The sequence below is a fragment of the Carcharodon carcharias genome, chromosome 21 (assembly GCF_017639515.1).
Source record: "Carcharodon carcharias isolate sCarCar2 chromosome 21, sCarCar2.pri, whole genome shotgun sequence".
NCBI lineage: Eukaryota > Metazoa > Chordata > Chondrichthyes > Lamniformes > Lamnidae > Carcharodon > Carcharodon carcharias.
The window spans coordinates 78,621,363-78,640,513 of NC_054487.1; the positions used below are offsets into that span (position 1 = coordinate 78,621,363).

Genomic DNA, 19,151 nt, shown 5'->3' on the forward strand with positions numbered 1-19,151 from the left:
CTAATTTCAGGAGTCAAAAAGACAATGACTAGACAGGCCAGGAATACACTGCAGTTCAGTTTGATTTTCTTAACAATGTTTTCCACTTGAAGTTAAGCCATTATTCATACAATTGCAGGTGGCTCGGATGCATTTTCTATTTGCGGGCCTGTCATGATGTCATCTCCATATGCTGTGATGTCTGCCTCACCACCTCCCCTCCACGCTGTGTCTTCCAGTCTGATGTCCAGTATTCTCAGTAGTGGTCACCCTTATGTACCACCGTCAATAATTGGACTCCATTTCCCGACCTTGTGCTTTCCTATCCATGGTTTTCTCCAAAGTTTTCACTCATCTTGATGAAAATCGACTACCTTCCTTGCCCAGTGGAGCAGTATAGAGCTTCCCCAGAACTGGTGCTGGTATCCCCTCAACAACACCAATATTTCAAGGCTAAAGCCTTCCTATTCCCAGATGCAAGATGCCCTATTTTTATACACGTATGTAGGGCTAGGATTTGGGTTAATTTTCCATGGCTAAGGCTTTCACTCTCTTTTAACATAAATAGCTTGTACAGGCACTGTAGGTAGAACCAACAAAATGGTCAAATTGCTCATCCCAAAAGCCTTCAGGGTATGGAGGATAGTTAGCAAGAAAAAGCTTTACCAGCAAGCAAAGCTGAATAAGCAGTCAATGGTCTCTCAGTTAAGAGCCTATCTCACAAATAAACAAGAAAATGATCAATAAGTCGGTTAGAAAATTGAAGATCAACTTCTTTTAAGGAATGGCTTTGTGTGTCTGCAACTCTGTAAAGATCTTGAACTTTCTGTCATAACTCATACACAACAATAAAAGAATCAATGGAAGTTACATTCTCTATGCAAACTGGAAGTGAGTAGTAGTATTTATTTCAGTGTGACTATTGCTTAAGACGTTGAGTGTGTCAAGATTTGTTTGAATTCAACAAAGATTATTAGTCTCAAACACAATCAACACCCCTCCCCCTGCACCTCCCCAATATATGAAACCTTAAGCTGCCAAGACCTAACTCTGAAATTCACTCCCAAAACCTTCCCATTTCTCTACCCCTCTTTCCTGCAGTAAGATGTTCCTTAAAACCTATCTCTCTGATCAAGCTGTTGGTCATCTGCCCTAATACCTCCTTATGTGGCATGGTGTCAAATTTTGATTTATAGCACCCCTCAGAAGTTTTCACTATGTTCAGGATGCTATTAAAATTCAAGCTGTTGTTGGGGGACTGTATACATGGTGTTGTTGGCTAGAATGAGAAGCAGCACAAAGTGAATCCCCCATTGTCACCAGCAGTCTTCCTTTCACCTATCAGGTGAAAGGAAGACTGCTGATAACTAAATTCTGCCATCAATCAGATACTTGTGTAGCCTGTAAATCTAACACTAACTTGAACTCCCTCACCAGCGGTTTGAAGTGTGCTAGTGAGTATCGACCACCCAACCAACATCCTATAAAATCCAAGTTCTATGGTCAATCCCACTGGCAACATTCCAAGTTGTATCTTCACCAAATGAACTGCAGGAGTTCAGGAATGCAGTTTGCCACCATCTTCTCAAGGGAAATTAAGGATAGGCTATAAATGCTGGCCTCATCTTGCAAATGAATAAAAAAATATCCTGGAATCTCCAGGAATAAAGATTAACCTCCTGAACACAGCTACATGCAGCCAATGAGAAATCTCACTGGGGCCACATGACAGCCATGTTGCTTTTTCTACTTATCAGCCCTGGCTCAGTGGGTAGCACACTTGCCTCTTAGTCAGGAGGTTGTGGGTTTAAATCCTAATCCAGGGATTTGAGTACAAAATCTCTGTTCTCACTCCAGTGTAATAGAGAGGGAGTGCTGGCTGCACTGTTGGAGGTGTTGTCTTCCAGATGAGATACTGATCTTAGTCTCCATCTGCTCTCTCGGCCGGATGTAAAACATCCTGTGTGGCACCATTTCAAAGAAGAGCAGCGGAATTCTCCCTGAAGCTCTGGCCAGTATTTATCCCTTAACCAACATCGCTTGAAACAGATGGGTCATGATCACATTTGTGGGAACTTGCTGTGCTGTGCTATGTCCTACATTAAAATAGAGACTACACTTCAAAGAGCACTTATTTCATTGGCTGTAGAGCCTTGGGACATAATGGAGGCATTGCATAAATGCAAGTCCTTTATTCTTTCATGGGATTTGGGCATTGCTGGCAAGGCCAGTATTTGTTGTCCATCCCTAACTGCCCTTGAATTGATTGGCTTGCTAGGCCATTTCAGAGGGAAGTGAAGAGTCAACCACATTGCTGCTGGGGTTGGAATCACAGGCAGGTCAGACCAAGCAATGATGGAAGATTTCTTTCCCTAAAGGACATTAGTGAACCAGATAGATTTTTTTTGGACCCAAAACAAAAGTTGTCATGGTCACCATTACTGATACTAACTCTAGACTCTACATTTATTAATTAAATTCAAATCCTATCAGCTACTATGGCAGGATTTAAACTCATGCCTGCAGGCTATTACTCTGATCCGCTAGATTATTAGTCCAGTTACCAGTACGCCACTGTCTCCCGCCTTCTTCACACTGTGAGATCAATTGACGCCTAGAGCCTGAAAAGTCGTATCCTCGGAGCTCTCAATATGTGGAAAACGTTAAAGGCAAGATTTAAACACAAATCTCGGGCGCGTTTATTTCTTATTGAGGGTTGAGGCATCTCGAAGTGGCTCGCTTTCTGAACGTGTCTGCGTTAGTTCGAGAGGAGCTCAGCACTCTCTCCTGGCTCCTGATCTGAGCTATGTGCAGCCCACAGATGGAATTTGTAATTTGCAGAGGGAGGGACAGGGAGAGAGAGAGAAAGTGAAATGGAACAACAGGATCTGCATGGGGAATGGTAGAGACATCTGGTCCTCATTTATACTGGATCTCTCTCTCTCTCCCTCCCTGACTGCTCGCGTGGAAAAGAGGCAACAGCATATCGCCACATCCGTCCTGCCATCAACTTTTCAAAGTTTGTGGGGGAAAAAGTTAATTCTTTTTATTTACCTATAAAGGAAAATATTGCAAGAGGGAAGCCAGAAAGCAGATTTTCAAGGAAAAAAATTGACACCGACGTTTTCAGCTGGAGTCTAGGAAGTGAATTGAGGTAAATTGAAGAAAGTTTAATGGAGACACTTTGCAAGTCTTCAGTTTTTTGTTGTTGTTGTTGCTGTCATTTTCAACAGGAGCCCCCAGCACTGCTGCCTGGAATGAATATGAAGTTAAGCCTTTACTCTTGTGAAGTGCCGCCTGTTGACTGGAAGTGCACAACGTCAGCACAAAGTTAGCCCCCTAGACAGTCACCCAGGATCAAAACATTTTTTTTAACGCGGAATATTGGGCCGCCGCAGCTTCAGCTTTGTAGGTTCAGCGTTTAAAAACAAACACCCGAAGCTGCCTTATTAAAATCTAAATAACCAACACCGAGTTTTGTTTCTAAGATAAAGCTCAATGTGAGCACGATGGGTGGAACATCCATTGCTCACTGAAGAACATTGTGCCGCTGTCAACTTTTTTTTGGGATCATCATTACTTGTCACAATGTTGTGAAAACACCCATACATGTTCTTCTAGAAAATCTTACTTATTGAAAGGTCGCCTCGTCCCTGTGTCAAGACTCCCCCCTCCAAAATATCTCCAAGCTGTTTTCCTCTGACGTTGCTCACGGTTAGTCTTGGGGTCTGATGTTGCACAGTGGTAACGTTCAGCTACTGACCTCATCTGTTCCTGTGAGGCCACTTCTGTGTTTTCTTTTACCTCGGCATAGAAGTGGTTCAATTAAATCCCGTTAATCTGAGTACAATTATTGCTGCAGCTGCTGCAACAGCTCATAGGAACGCGATGTGGCCATTCAGCCCCTCGAGCCTGCTTTCCCCCGTTCACTGAGACCGTGGCTGATCGGAGAATGGTTGCAGCACAGGAGACATTCAGCCCTTCATGTCCTTGCTGGCTGTACCTGAATTCTATTTACCTACTCCTGGGGTGACCTTCCATATCTCAACATCTTCTCGAGGTTATCTCAAAATCAGGAAAGAGAGCAGAATAACTGGATTCCTTTCTTTTTTTTAAAAGAAAATGCTTAAGGTTAGCTATTATTTTGTGTGATAATGCTCCTGTGAAACTCCTTGAGATGTTTTAATAAGTAAAAGGCACCATATAGTTAGTAGCCCTTGTTGTTATGCAAAGTGTGACGTTTGGAGTTTAACAAAAATTCTAAACTAAATGTTTATATTATAGATTGTACCATAACCCAAACAGGTGGTTAGAGACAACTGTCAGAGAGGAGACACAACATGGCTGCAGGAAATGAATGGTGAAAGGTTGAGTTAACCGGCACGTGCTGTCCTTGTCATCTTACCTCATGTGTTAAGCGATTAGGAATCTTTTGTACTGGGGTTCCAGTGGAAAACAAATTTCCAGTCACCTAATGCATGGCGTTAAGAGGCTGGATCAGTTAGTGCTGGTTAACTCTGCTTTTGAACTTCTGTCTCATGTGTGGAGAAGAAAGCTTCATAGTAAAGAGGAGGAAGAGAAAGAAATCTATATGTCAACACTAAGTATTAATCCAAGAACTCTGCACAGAGTATCAATCGTACCGTTTAGCGAGTTAGTGGTGGTGGTAGCACTTTTCATCTAAGTTGGAAGGTTTAAGTCCCTCTCCAGCACAGAATCTAGACTGTTAATCTAGTGCAGTACTGAAGGAGTGCTGCACTGTTGCAGGTGTCATCCCTCAGATGAGATGTTAATTTGTGGCCCTGTTTGCCATACAAGGCTCGGCTAACCAACTCATGCCTTTCACAACCTCAGAGTCTGTGACAGACAGTGAAGTACCTGTTTTAATATAGAAAGCATGACAGCCACTTTATGCACAGCAAGCTCCCACAATCAACATGTGATAATAACCAAATAATCTGTTTTAGATAATTATTGAGGGACAAATGTTGGCCAGGACGAACTTTTCCCTTTGAAGCCAAGCAATCTCTTACATTCACCTGAGAGGGCAGACAAAGCCTTGGTTTAATATCTCATCTGAAAGATGGCACCTTCAACAGTGCAGTTCTCCTTCTGTACTGTGTAAGTGGATTTGAACCCACAGTCTTCTGACTCAAAGGTGAGAGCGCTACCACTAAATGACATAATTGGTATTCTAATGCAGAGTTTTTAGATTGATACTTAATGTTAATATGTGTTTCCAGCAGCTCTTATGCTCAAAGGAGAAAGGTAGGGGTTTGGATTTAAATGTTAATAAATCTTATGGTGCTGCAGTATTCATCTTCTTGGAAATGTGAATATATGATATAGCTTGGCTGGAGATGCTGTATTCTATTCATCTGCATTACTTCCTTTGACTGTACTGTGCTTGAGCAAAGGCTAGGGTTCTCTATGTAATCTGCCAAGATTCCATCACTGGGTGGATATGCATTCTTTTTGCAACTGTAAAGTGTACGATGACCACAAGTGGAACCAGGCTTTCTCAAAGATTTGTGTAAGGTTACTAGATTTTTTAGTTATCATTATGTCTTTATGAGGAAAGGTTGAGCAGGTTGGGCTTATACTCATTGGTGTTTAGAAGATTCTGAGGGGGCATGACAGGCTAGAGAGGATGTTTCCCCACATGGGGAAAACTAGGACTAGGGGGCACAGTTTCAGAATAAGGGGTCGCCCATTTAAGATGGAGATAGGAGGAATTTCTTCCCTCAGGGGATGGTGAATCTTTGGAATTCTCCACGCCGGAGAGCTATGGAAGCTGGATCACTGAATGTATTCAAGGCTGAGATAGTCAGATTCTCAAACCAAAGAGGACTCGAGGGTTCTGAGGAACAGGCGGAAAAGTGGAGTTGAAGCCAAGATCAGATTAGTCATAATCTTATTGAATAGCAGAGCAGGCTCAAGGGACCATATGGCCTACTCCTATCCTTTTTCTTATGTTTTTTATCACTTGCTTTTCCCATTGCACATAAGATTAATTTTAAAATGTATTTGAAATTAACTTAGCCATTTAGTGGCTGCAACAGCTTATAAAATGTTAGTTGTAAAATCAGTTAATACTTGTTTGGGATTCATTGAACAAAGTTCCTAAAGATAGGCAGAGATTGAAGGTTTTAATGGTTTCAATGCACCTACATTTGTTTTCCCATTCTGTTCTTATTTCTTGCCTCTAAGTCAGGTGATTGTGGGTTCAAGACCCACTCCAAAAAACTTGAGTCCATAAAGCTAAGCTGACACTCCTTCTGCAGGACTGATGGGGTGTTGGACTGGCGGATGTGCTGTCTTTCAGAAAGACTTTACACACTTGGCCATCTCAAGAGGAGTTAAAAATGTCTCTTGATGCTATTTTGAAGAAGACCAGTGGGCTGTTCTCCCTGCTGTCCTGGCCAATATTTATCCCTCAACCAACATTTTTTAGTATTATGTCATTGCTAGTTATGGGACTTTGCTATTCACAAATTAGCTGCCATGTTTTCCACATTACAACTGCATTGACTACACTTCAAAAAAAATGTACTTCATTGGGTGTAAAGCAGCTTGGCATCTTCTACATCCACCTGGTTGTCATCTCATCCAAAAGACAGAGGCGATGCCCCTTCTCACCTTTGAATAGTTAGAATAATCATCACATGCTTTATAGTTGGGCAATACAATCATAAACACTGGGGGGAGGGGGGTGAAACTCAACTTGGGCAAGGTTGCAAAATGGAGTTGGGGAATGTGTAAATTTCTTCGTCTCAATTTCTCTGCTCCTCTCACCCACTCTAACCTGTCTCTCGCTGAACTTGCTGCACTCCGTTCTCTCAGGTCCAACCCTGACATTGTCATCAAACCTGTTGACAAGGGTGGTGCTGTTGTTGTCTGGCGCACTGACCTGTACCTCGCAGAGGCTGAGCGTCAACTTGCAGACACTTCCTCCTACCTCCCCTGGACCATGACCCCACCACTGAACATCAAGCCATTATTTCCAGGACTGTTACTGATCTCATCTCCTCTGGAGATCTTTATTCCACAGCTTCCAACCTCACAGTCTCCCAACCTCGGACAGCCCGCTTCTACCTCCTACCCAAAATCCACAAACAGGACTGTCCCAGCAGACCAATCGTGTCAGCCTGTTCCTGCCCCACGGAACTCATTTCTTGCTATCTTGACTCCATTCTCTCTCTCCCCTTGTCCAGTCCCTTCCCACCTACATCCGTGATTCCTCTGACACCCTACATCATATCAACAATTTCCAGTTCCCTGGCCCCAACCACCACCTCTTCTACACCTCCATCCTCCACCGGGATGGTCTGATGGCTCTCCACTTCTTCCTCGAACAGAGGCCCGAACAATCCCCATCCACCACTACTCTCCTCCGTCTGGCTGAATTTGTTCTCACACTGAATAATTTCTCCTTTAACTCCTGTCACTTCCTCCAAATAAAAGGTGTGGCAATGGGTACCCGCAAGGGCCCCAGCTATGCCCTTCTCTTTATGGGGTATGTGGAACATTCCTTGTTCCAGTCCTACTCCGGCCCCCTCCCACAACTCTTTCTCCGGTACAACGATGATTACTTCGGTGTTGCTTCATGCTCTCATCTGGAGGAAAAATTTATTAATTTTGCTTCCAATTTCCACTCCTCCATCATTTTCACATGGTCCATCTCTGACACTTCCCTTCCCTTCTTTGATCTCTCTCTCTCGATTTCTGGTGATAGACTGTCCACCAATGTCCATTACAAGCCTACCGACTCCTACAGCTACCTCGACTATAGCTTCTCACACCCGCTTCCTGTAAGGACTCCATCCCATTCTCTCGGTTCCTTCGCCTCCATCACATCTGTTCTGATGATGCCACTTTCAAAAACAGTTCCTCTGACAGGTCTTCCTTCTTCCTTACCGAAGGTTTTCCACCCACAGTGGTTAAAAGGGCCCTCAACCATGTCCAGCCCATCTCCCGCGCATCTGCCCTCACACCTTCCTCTCCCTCCAAGAAACATGATAGGGTCCCCCTTGTCCTCACTTATCACCTCACCAGCCTTCGCATTCAAAGGATCATCCTCCGCCATTTCCGCCAACTCCAGCATGATGCCACCACCAAACACATCTTCCCTTCATCCTCCCTGGCAGCATTCCACAGGGATCGTTCCCTCCGAGACACCCTCGTCCACTCCTCCGTCACCCCCTACACCTCAACCCTCTCCCACGGCACCTTCCCATGCAACCACAGAAGGTGCAATACCTGCCCCTTCACTTCCCCTCTTCTCACCGTCCAAGGGCCCAAACACTTCTTTCAAGTGAAGCAGCATTTCACATGGACTTCCCTCAATTTAGTCTACTGCATTCGTTGCTCCCCATGTGGTTTCCTCTACACTGGAGAGACAAAACGCAGACTGGGTGACCGCTTTGCAGAACACCTTTGGTCTGTCTGTAAGCATGACCCAGATCTCCCTGTTGCTTGCCATTTCAACACTCCACCCTGCTCTCATGCCCACATGTCCGTCCTTGGCCTGCTGCATTGTTCCAGTGAAGCTCAACGCAAACTGGAGGAACAGCACCTCATATTCCAACTAGGCTCTTTACAGCCTTCCGGACTGAATATTGAGTTCAACAATGTTAGATCATGAACTCTCTCCTCCATCCCCACCCCTTTTCCAATCCCCCCTTTTTTTCCCAATAATTTATATAGATTTTTCTTTTCCCACCTATTTCCATTATTTTTAAATGTATTTCCATCCATTGTTTTATCTCTACCTTTTAGCCTTTTTTGATTCCTTCACCCCACCCCCACTAGGGCTATCTGTACCTTGCTTGTCCTGCTTTCTACCTTTAATTAGCACATTCCTTAGATAATATCACCACCTTCAACACCTCTTTGTCCTTTTGTCTGTGACATCTTTTGCTTACCTCCACCTATCACTGGCTCTACTTGTCCCACCCACCACCCCCCCCCACCCCCTTTAAACCAGCTTATATTTCACCTCTCTTCTATTTTTAATTAGTTCTGTTAAAAGGTCATTCGGACTCGAAATGTTAAGTGTGTTCCTCTCCGCAGATGCTGCCAGACTTGCTGAGTTTTTCCAGGTATTTTTGTTTTTGTTTTGGGGAATGTGTAATACTACCCTGCAGGATTTTCCTTTCAGGATATATACTGGGTATTTTTGTGGGTCCAACAGGAGCAGTGATGTTTCCAGTGGGCTCCCAAAATAATTCTGGCCTCGTGTCAGTTGTGCTTGAAACCCTCTTCACTGGATTGCAAGGAAAATTGTATATTAGCCTTTATAAAAGTAAGGAAGTCTTGCCGCAATTATATAGAACTTTTGGTAAATCCACATCCAGAGTACCGTATTTTTATCTCTGGAGTACTGTATGCAGTTTTGGTCACCTTATATAAGGAAACAGATACTTGCCTTAGAGGGTGTAACACAGGTTGACTTGTGAGGAGAGATTGAGTAGAATGGGACTGTACTCACTGGAGATTGGAAGAATGAGAGGTGATCCCATTGAAACGTATATGATTCTCTGAGGGCTTGAAAGGCCAGTTGCTTAGAGGCTGTTTCCCTTGGCTGGAGAATCTAGAACTAGGGGTCACAGTCTCAGGGTAAGAGATACTGATTTAGGGCTGAGGTAATGAGAAATTTCTTCACTCAGAAGTTGTGAATCTTTGGAATTCTCTACTGCAGAGAGCTGTTGATGCTCAGTTGTTGAGTATATTCAAGAAAGAGATCAATAGATGTTTGGACTCGAAGGGAATTCAGGCATTTGGGAATAGTGCAGGAAGATGTAGTTCAGGTATAAGATCAGTTGTGATCATATTGAATGGAGAATCAGGCTCAAAGGGCCGTAGGACCTACCCCTGCTTCTGATTTCTAGTGTTGTTATGTTTCCAGACTCGAGCTGCCAGTTGACTCTGTATGTGAACCATCTGATTTGCTACCATCCCCAGGAGCCAGTGGCATTTGAATGAAGGCCCGATGCTGAATTTGTCTCACTGCAGGAACTCAACAAGCCTCCTTAGTCAACAGCTTCCAAACCCACGACCACTACCATCTAGAAGGACAAGGGCAGCAGATAGATGGGAATACCACCATCTGCAAGTTCCCCTCTAAGCCGCTTACCATCCTGATTTGGAACTATATCGCCGTTCCTTCACTGTCGCTGGGTCAAAATCCTGGAACTCCCTCCCTAACAGCGCTGTGGGTGTACCTACACCACATGGACTGCAGCAGCTCAAGAAGGCAGCTCATCACCACCTTCTCAAGGGCAATTAGGGATGGGCAATCCATGCTGACCCAACCATCGAAGCCCACATCCCATGAATGAATTTTTAAAAAGTCACAAGCTGGCATGGACTGGCATTGGCAGATTTTGCGTCAGCATTGGCAGTGGGGGTGATGGCAAATCGAATTTCTCTCTGCCCCCACTCCAACCCTCCCACCAAGACTCACTTAAAACACAATCTCCCTGGAGTCTAATGAGGTGTTTTTGGTGTATAATTCATTTTTCAAGGTTTTTGTTAATGAATGTTTCTCTTCACTTACAGATCATAGCATTCGCTAAGTGACACGGAAGGAATGGCATTAATTAGAAAAAGTAAGTATGCCCCAAAGCAACAATTCTCACATTTGTTGACATTAAACACATATTGGGATAGATTTTTCATGAAGGTGGAAACTAGGTGATTGAGCAGCTGAATAGGAATGGTTTTGAAGAAGAGTCATATTGGACTCAAAACGTTAACTGCTTCTCTCTCCAGGGTTGCCGCCAGACCTGCTGAGTTTTTCCAGCATTTTCTGTTTTATTTCAGATCTCCAGCATCTGCAGTATTTTGCTTTTATTATTATGGGTCGGTTATCTATTCTGTGGGGATTTTTAACACTATTGCTTTGGAACTGGTTCAGAATCCCACTCAATTCAGGCCGAAGTTTCATACGCAAATATGAATTGGACACCTACTGGACCATTAAAACATTGATAGCCTTTTACCGTGCGTTTTGAGGGGAGTACCCTGCTCAATTAAATGTTCCGTCGAGCCCTGCAAGTTAAAACCTTGGTCTTTGCTGCCCCAGCCTACCCATCGCACCTCTAACCCGCCATCTTTACACTTACTGACTGAAACCCCTTCCCCACCACTTACCATGCAAATGGTGGGTGGCCTCTGGACCACACGATTTTAACTAGCGTGATCAAGACCCAGGAGTCAAAATGACCCAAAATGGCTCAAGTCATCATAGTCACTTAAGTTTGATGCTCGCACTGCTCCCAGCCTATCCCAACCCACACCTATTTAATATCTCCCAAAGTGTGCCAAGGTACATTTCACGGAGACAGAATGGGCTGCATTTGGGAAAGAATTGGAGAGGGGTAACAGGAGCTATGATCTATGAAGTTGGTTTTGAAGAATGTTATGAATTTGGGAGTGCCGTGGCGATTCAGTCAGGTTCTTACTCTAGCGGTTTGATGGCTTCTTTCCGATAGGAGATGACTCCCTCTAGCCTGTATCTACTAGCCCAGTTGTGACACATGGGAATGTAACAGTGAAGCTCTATTGTTCCAGATTGAATTTTCCTGTCTTACACACGTGTGTTCCCTTAATCCTTCCGCAGGTGGATTGAATTTACATTAGGTAAAATAAGTTTGTAAACTGCTTTATTCCACAGTAGGCAAAACGTAGAGAACACTGAGTATGACAGGAAACACTCAGTATCACTTCTATTAATATTCCAGTGCAAAGATATGTATGCTTATTACTAATCTTTTACTTAACACAAAAACACAAACTTTTCCTGACCAGAGCAGAGATCGTTTCCTTGTAGCCCAACTTAACTCTGTTTCTCTCTCCACAAATATTGTCAGACCTGCTGAGAATTTCCAGCATGTTCTGTTTTTATTTCAGGTTTTCAGTGTCTGCATTATTTTACTTTAGTCTTGATGTTTGTCCGAATAGTAAATGGCCTCCCTCACCCACAGGGATCAAAAACGTTTTATCATCGCCAAGTGTCAGGAAATGTATTTCTGAAGGATTGGACTGCATATGAATTGAATTTTGTTTGGGATCTGTGCAAAACAATTGCCCATCTCTCCATATCCTGCCTCTCAATGTCGGGTGGGCTGGGGAAGCTCATCCCTTTGAAGGAAGCTTCTCCTCGAAGTATATATTAAAAAAACACGTTGGCGTGGAGTTTACATTGGGTTGCATTGTATTTTCTCAGTGCAACGTGACCAAAACCAGCATAACTAGCACAACAGATTGAGGAATTTTAAAGTGCCATTTACATCCAGAACCAATCGAATTTCCATGACCTTTTGTAGTGTTTTTTTTAAAAAAAATCTGTGCTGGAAGTTGGCCCACCAACATGTATGACCATGTCCTCCCAACTGAATTAGTTTGGGGGAGATGGTGGCATAGTGATAATGTCAATGGACTAAGAATACAGAGATTCAGTCTAATGCTCTGGGGACACAGGTTCAAACCCCCCCTTCAGGGCAGCTAGTGGAATTTAAATTCAATTAATAAAACCTGAAAGCTAAATGGTGACTGTGAACCTGTCATTGATTATCATAAAATCCTAGCTGTCTGTTTAGGGGAAGGATATCTGCCCTCCTTACCTGGTCTGGCCTACATGTGACTCCAGACCCAGAGCAATGTGGTTGACTCTTAACTGCTCCCTGGAATGGCCTAGCAAGCCACTCCGTTCAAAGTCAGTTAGGGTTGGGCTACAAATGCCTGCCTTGAAAGAATAAATTAATCATCATGGTGAGCTTCTGCAGTTGTGCCTATTTTTGTGGGCCTTTAAAGAGGGCTCTTAAAATGAAGCTGGTTGATTTAGGCGCAAGGAAGCTAATCGGCACCTTTTAAAAATTGAAAAAATAATAATTTGCTGAGAAGCTTAATTAATGTACACCAATGCAACTAGTAAATGGTTCTATACAAAGTCGCTTTCAGTTATTCACCCATTCATAGGTGGATTAGATTCTTAATAAAATTACTTTTTTTATTATAAACCTATTTTCAGCGTATTAATAAAACTGCATCAGGGTGAGATGTGATCTTATTGAGACATATAGGATTCTTAGGGGGCTTCACAGGGTGGATGCTAAGAGGATGTTTCCCCTCATAGGTGCACCTAGGACTAGGGATCACAGTTTTAAAATTAGGGGTCTCCTATTTAAGATGGAGATGAGGAGAAATTTCTTCTCTCAGAGGGTCGTTTATCTTTGGAATTCTCTACTCCAGAGAGCAGCGGAGGTTGGGTCATTGAATATATTCAAGAAAGACAGATTTTTGATCCAAAAGGGAGTCAAGGGTTATTGGGGGTTGGGGGTGGGGGGGGCAGGAAAGTGGAGTTAAGGCCATAATCAGATCAGCCATGATCTTATTAAATAGCTGGGCAGGCTCAAGGGGCTGAATGGCCTACTCCTGCTCCTATTTCTTATGTTCTTATGTTACCACCTTTAATTGTATAAATTCTCATAACCCTTCTCAAGGGTAATTTAGGGATGGGTAGTGACACTCGCATCTTATGAAAGAATAAAAAATATGAATACTTTTTGACGTAATTTTAAAAACAAAAATTACATTGGATAACACTGTCCAATTGCACAGCTTCATGGAAGATTCTAGGTTTGGTGATCTGTAAAAGAGCTCGAGCGGAAACCTGAGCAAAAATGTAAATTCCGCAAACCAGCACCATGTGAGTCCGGATAGTTGATTATGCCACAGAGAGAAGAAAAAAAATTCCAACCCTTCCTTTCTATTTATCCCTTTCCCTTGTAAATGTGGCCAAAGAATCCGGGACCAAGTCGACAAGTCTTCTGTCAACACTTAAGAAGAGGTTAGATTGGTGGTTGAGGTAAAGGGGCTTAGCGGAATAATGGGACCAGGCAGACACATGGGGGAGAATTTTCTCCCCGTCGGGGGGGTTTGTGGGTGGGGGGGGGGGGCGAGCGTGGAGCCAATTGGCTCGGCGACGCCATTTTATGTGGGTGGGCCAATTAAGGCCCGCTCAGCATGACACGCGCCGGGAAGCGCTGAGCGTTCCCTGTGCGGCTGGGGGAGGTAGTGGGTGTTGCCTGAGTAGGAAGTGCGCTCTTTCATGCACACGTGCAAAAAAAGCGCAGAATTTTAAGTTTACACGATCTGATAAAGTGCTGTAAAAATGTTTATGTCATGTCCCCTCATATGAAATCTTAAAATAAAAAAAATTTTTTGAAAATTTTAAATCATTCATGAAACCTCATCCCGCCCCCAGTTGATGAGGTTCCACGAAAAATGCCAACCTTAAGGTTGGACGGGCAGCTCAGCTAATTGCCTTCATTGCTTTTTAACAGGCCTTTGACAGCTCGCTGGACGTGTAGCTGAGTCGGCTGCGTGCCCGCTGAACTGAAAATCTAAATGACAACCCCCCCCCCCCCAACCCCCGCGCGTCGTTTTACACCTCGGCAAGCGGGCCCCGCCCCCGCTCGCTGAACCGAAGATTCTGCCCATGGGTTCAGGACGACCACTGATGTGGTGGATTAATCTCAACATAGATGGGCAGGGCCCAGCAACCTGTTTCCATAGTAACCATTATATCATTCTACGTGAAAGAGCTGCCAGGAGTCAGATTGTTTCTTTCCTGTGGTGTGCCCAGTAGTTTTGTATGATGAACTGCCCAGGCTATATTCAATAATTCCACCTGAGCTATCCTTTTTGACATGAAGGCCTAAATCCTCATTTTCCTGCTCCGTGACACAATATACTGCACTGCTATCCAACCTTACGACTCTCCCAGAGCTCTGTGCTCCTCTGATTCTGGCCTTTTACGCATCCCCAATTTTAACTGTTTCACCATTCACGGCCATCTCTCCCAAGGCCCTACACTTCTTTGCTTCTCTACCTCTTGTTCCTCCTTTAAGACGCTCCTTAAAAACTACCTCTTTGATTAAGCTTTTGATCATTGGCCCTAATATCCTCTGTGTGTCAGTGACACCCCAGTGAACGTTTCAGGTGCTGGATAAATGCAAGCTGTTGTTGTATTTGTTGGCATAATAAATTACAGTAAGATCTTTACTGTCCGGCATATGTGGGGAATGAGTGGTGTCGGTTAATCAAAAATGCCAGCCAACGGAGAGTTCCATTTACCAATGGAATATGGTGTAATACTTGTAGCTTCAATTAATATGCAATTAGTCAGGAAGTAAAGAACAGTATTCTTTTTACTTCTGATCTTCAACAGTACATTAAAACGTAAAATAAGGTATAAAATAATACAGTATACAGGTATGGGTTCTGGATAACCTTGTAATTGCTTCTGATTGGTCAAGTAATAATTCGTATCGAGGAAAATCAGACCCAGAAAGAAAGAACAGTAAAAACTGGGAAATAAGAATACTGGTCCAAACTGGTCTTGTATACCTTTAAAATGGAACACCAGTTAAAAACTGGGAAATAAGAGTACTATCCAAACTGGTCTTGTATACCATAAAATGGAACACCAGTTTAAAAACTGGGAAATAAGAGTTCCGTCTGAACCGGTCTTGTATACCTTAAAATGGAACGCCAGTTAAAAGCTGGGAAATAGGAGTACTGGTCTGAACTGTTTTTTCCTTCCAGGGAAATTCTGGTTAGTAGGGAATCCTGGTTGGTAGAGTGCCAGTTAACACAAAGTTTACTGTACTTGGTGATTCCTGAGCCTATATTTTCCAATTTGTGTTATTTTAATGCTGGCAATATCCCAAGGTTGGTGTTGAGGTTGGGCCAATCAGCTATCGAAGCACCAGGGAATGCTAGAGGTGTTTTCACAGCTTGCCTCATGTATTAGAGTCATAGAGTTATACAACACAGAAACAGGCCCTTTGCCCATCATGTCCATGCTGGCCATCAAGCACCTAACTATCTTAATCCCATTTTCCAGCATTTGGCCTGTATTCCGATTGTTTAAAATGCATTTCAGCTTAACAACATCAGTAAGATAACAAGTTCATGAAATAAAAAATAGTTTTAATTTTTTTAATGAAATTCATGTTTTATTTATAATGAGCTTTGTTTGTTTGTGAGATGCTGATTGATTCTTTTAGGTTTTCTCTCCTCTGGATGGATTCCTGACTTTTAAGTGTTCTGTTTCTTTTTGTTTTTTTCCCCTTTTATGTTTTTTTTCTAGTTAATCAAGGCTTGCTGTTCCTAGTCATTCTGACATTTTGCCTGGTTCTTTACAACAAATTTCACAACATGTCGCTGTACAAGGAGGAATTAGGTGAGTGTTTCTCTGTTGTTTGACATCAGGGTTCATGTTGGTTCTGGGAGTTGGTGGAAGAATATATTACAAAAATATTTAGGTTTGAAGCAATTTGACATGTCGATAGTTTACAGTAAAGTCCCACCATTTGCAAATTTGCTTATCCATGTCTTTGTACACCAGTTCGTCCACTATGGATCAAATTCACTTAAAAATTTAAAAAATGAAAAAATAGAAGCCACCTTTAGAAAATGCCAGAATAAAAGCCGAAATAAAGTTAAAAAAGGAAGGTGTCCATGACATATTTCCTTCAGTAGAAAGTGTGTACGGCTCATGTGTCATCTGCTGTTGTTTGCACGTGGATGTTACTTGTTGCTGCAGTTTCATTCCTGATCACAGTCTGCATGCACCCTCAATTAAGGTGCTGTCAGTGTGACAAATTTTACACTTTTCTTGTATTCTTGTTTTATTGAATGATTTCTCCAGTAAATTTTGCTTTAAATTTATTAAAAACATATGTTTTTATTGCCTTTGATCCTTCATACATGTAAAATTTTAGGATGGCTGAAACCTATCTAAATGACTCGCATTGTAAAGTATGTTTGTCATACGTGATCTCGCCGTTTGAGGTTTTGCAGGAACGTAAGTTCACAAACGAACTTTACTGATTTTGACTTTATGTCAGCTGGGTCTCCGTTGGTTGTCCCCCCACACTCCACCCTTGCCTCTAAGTCAAAGATTGTGGGTTCAAATCCATCCCAGAGACTCGAGTGCATTTCCTAGTGCAGTACTGAGAGAGTGCTACATTGTCAGAGGTGCCATCTTTCAAGTCAGATGGTAAACTGAAGCCCTATCTGCTCTAAAAGATGCCACAGCACTGTTTGGAAGAAGAGCTGGGCAATTCTCCCTGGTATCCTGGCCAATATATATCTCTTCACCAACAATATTGGAAGAACAGGTCATTATCACATTGGTCATTATCACATTGCTGTTCGTGGGAGCTTGCTGTGTGCAAATTGGCTGTCAGATGTCCTATATTACAATAGTGACTACACTTCAAAAGTACTTAGGCATTGGGACCCAACCTGCACGCAGCACCACCCCCCCCCACCCCCATACATACAATCAACTAGTGCACGTTAATTATTTCTTTCATGACATTAATTTAATGTAAACATTTTGTGACACGGTGACAGTCAGTGTCCACTTTGAGAAATCTAAGGTGTTCTCAAACAAAGCACCATCATCTGCATCCTATTCAGTACAAGCTGCTGTATAAATGTGTGCATGTATCTTTAAGCTTGTTTTAGTAAAACTAATTTTCCCTTTAATTCTTCAATTTCAATAGAAAATTTCAACAGGCTGACATGTGGAGCCGTTGAGGCAAATAGCATAGCTACATTCAAGCTGGATAAGTAGATGAGGAGAAAGGATTAGAAGGTTAGAATGTTGATGGAATGAGATGACAAAGGGTGGGAGGAGGCTCGGGTAAAGCATAAATACTGGCATGGACGTATTTGGCCTGTCTCCACTATAAATACTATGTAATACTTTTGGACTGCTGGGTAAAGGCGCTGGTTGTTGTAGCACTGAGCATTACCAATTAGAAGCAGAGTCGTAGGGTGGAATGTTTGGTTCTGGAGTCTAAGTCCAGTGGTGGGTGGGAAAGTTGGTGTGATTCCCACTGCTCTGCCGGACGCCTGAACACACACCATCTTCCGCTGTTCAACTTCTTAATTATGCATCCGTGAGGAGCATGGTGAACCACGTGGCGGGGCGGACAGGGAGTCACCCAACCTGGCGTTATCCCATGGTGTCGAAGATCTTGGAGCCGTATTTAAATGACATCTGGACGCACATTCATTCATTGCGGGCCAGGAACTCTGCATTACTCCTCCAGAGTCCCTGCAGCCGCAGCTCATAATAGAGAAGCTGGCAGATGTGAGCAACCACATCCTGGACATACGAGGGCGTTGCCTTTTGCTCATTTCTAAATAAGAATATCGCCTGTGATACACCCATGGTCGGGCCAATGCTCACCCTTGCAGTGGACCCTGTTCGCCAGCCTCTGGACCTTCTAGAGGCCCCACTGCTTCTTGCTGCTCAGGCCCTTGCTCCTCCTGTGCCAACCTGCAGTGGGCCCCCCTCCTCCTCATCTGGATGAGAGCCATTACCAAGGCAGGGTTGCCTCAGCCTACACCATCGACTCCCCTGTGGACCTAGATGTTGAGAAAATGTTTCCACTAGTGGGGGAATCTCAAACTAGGGGACGTAGTTACAGAATAAGGGGACACTCATTTAAAACTGAGATGTGAAGGAATTTCTTCTCTCAGAGGGTAGTGAGTGTCTGGAATTCCCCACCCCCAGAGAGTCATGGAGGCTAAATCACTGAAAGTTTTTAAAGAGAAGGTACATAGATTTTTGAAATATCGGGGAGCTGAGGGCTATGAGGAGCTGGCACGAAAGAAGAGTTGAGGCCTGGGGCAGTATTGAATGGTAAGGCAGGCATGAGGGGCTGAATGGCCTACTCCTGCTCCTATTTCTGATGTTCTTATGCAACAAATTGAGGTGAAGCCTCAAGTGCTAAGCCCTCACCTGGCTTCCATCTAAATATGGTGTCTCCACCCTACCCTTTCCAAGTGAAGGACTTCCTGGAGCACCAGAGATACATGTTCCTCCTGTTCATACATGATTGCACTTGGAGTCATTGCTCTTTGACCAGGGTGATGAGAGCCATGTGTGAGAACCCTCCCCCTGATACTATTCTGCTCGTCTCCACCACCTTCAAGGCTCTCTAGAGATACCATTGCCTTGGCAGCACAGAAAGACTAACCACCTGAGACCTTGTCAGCCATGACCATTCACACAGAAGGATGGAGATTTGGAGTCACAAGTTGGCTGCCGTCTACCAGCTGTGTCCATTGGAGGCATCCTCCCT

The 19,151-nt window shown here is 43.5% G+C and overlaps 1 protein-coding gene across 6 annotated transcripts in view; it reads left to right on the forward strand.

The window, feature by feature from the left end:
* The first annotated feature begins 2,571 nt into the window (after positions 1 to 2,571).
* glt8d2 (glycosyltransferase 8 domain containing 2) overlaps positions 2,572 to 19,151 on the forward strand; it is a 51,956-nt gene continuing 35,376 nt past the window's right edge. The window contains exons 1-3 of one of the 6 annotated variants that reach the window (XM_041216505.1): positions 2,572 to 2,648; positions 10,540 to 10,589; positions 16,139 to 16,231. In XM_041216505.1, coding sequence (XP_041072439.1) covers positions 10,571 to 10,589; positions 16,139 to 16,231 — 112 coding nt within the window. In that variant the 5' untranslated portion in view covers positions 2,572 to 2,648; positions 10,540 to 10,570. Of the gene's footprint in view, positions 2,649 to 2,734; positions 3,134 to 3,746; positions 4,111 to 5,123; positions 5,138 to 10,539; positions 10,590 to 16,138; positions 16,232 to 17,561; positions 17,654 to 19,151 lie in introns of those variants that run through there. The other 5 variants (XM_041216504.1, XM_041216508.1, XM_041216506.1 and 2 more) reach the window with 5 other exon arrangements.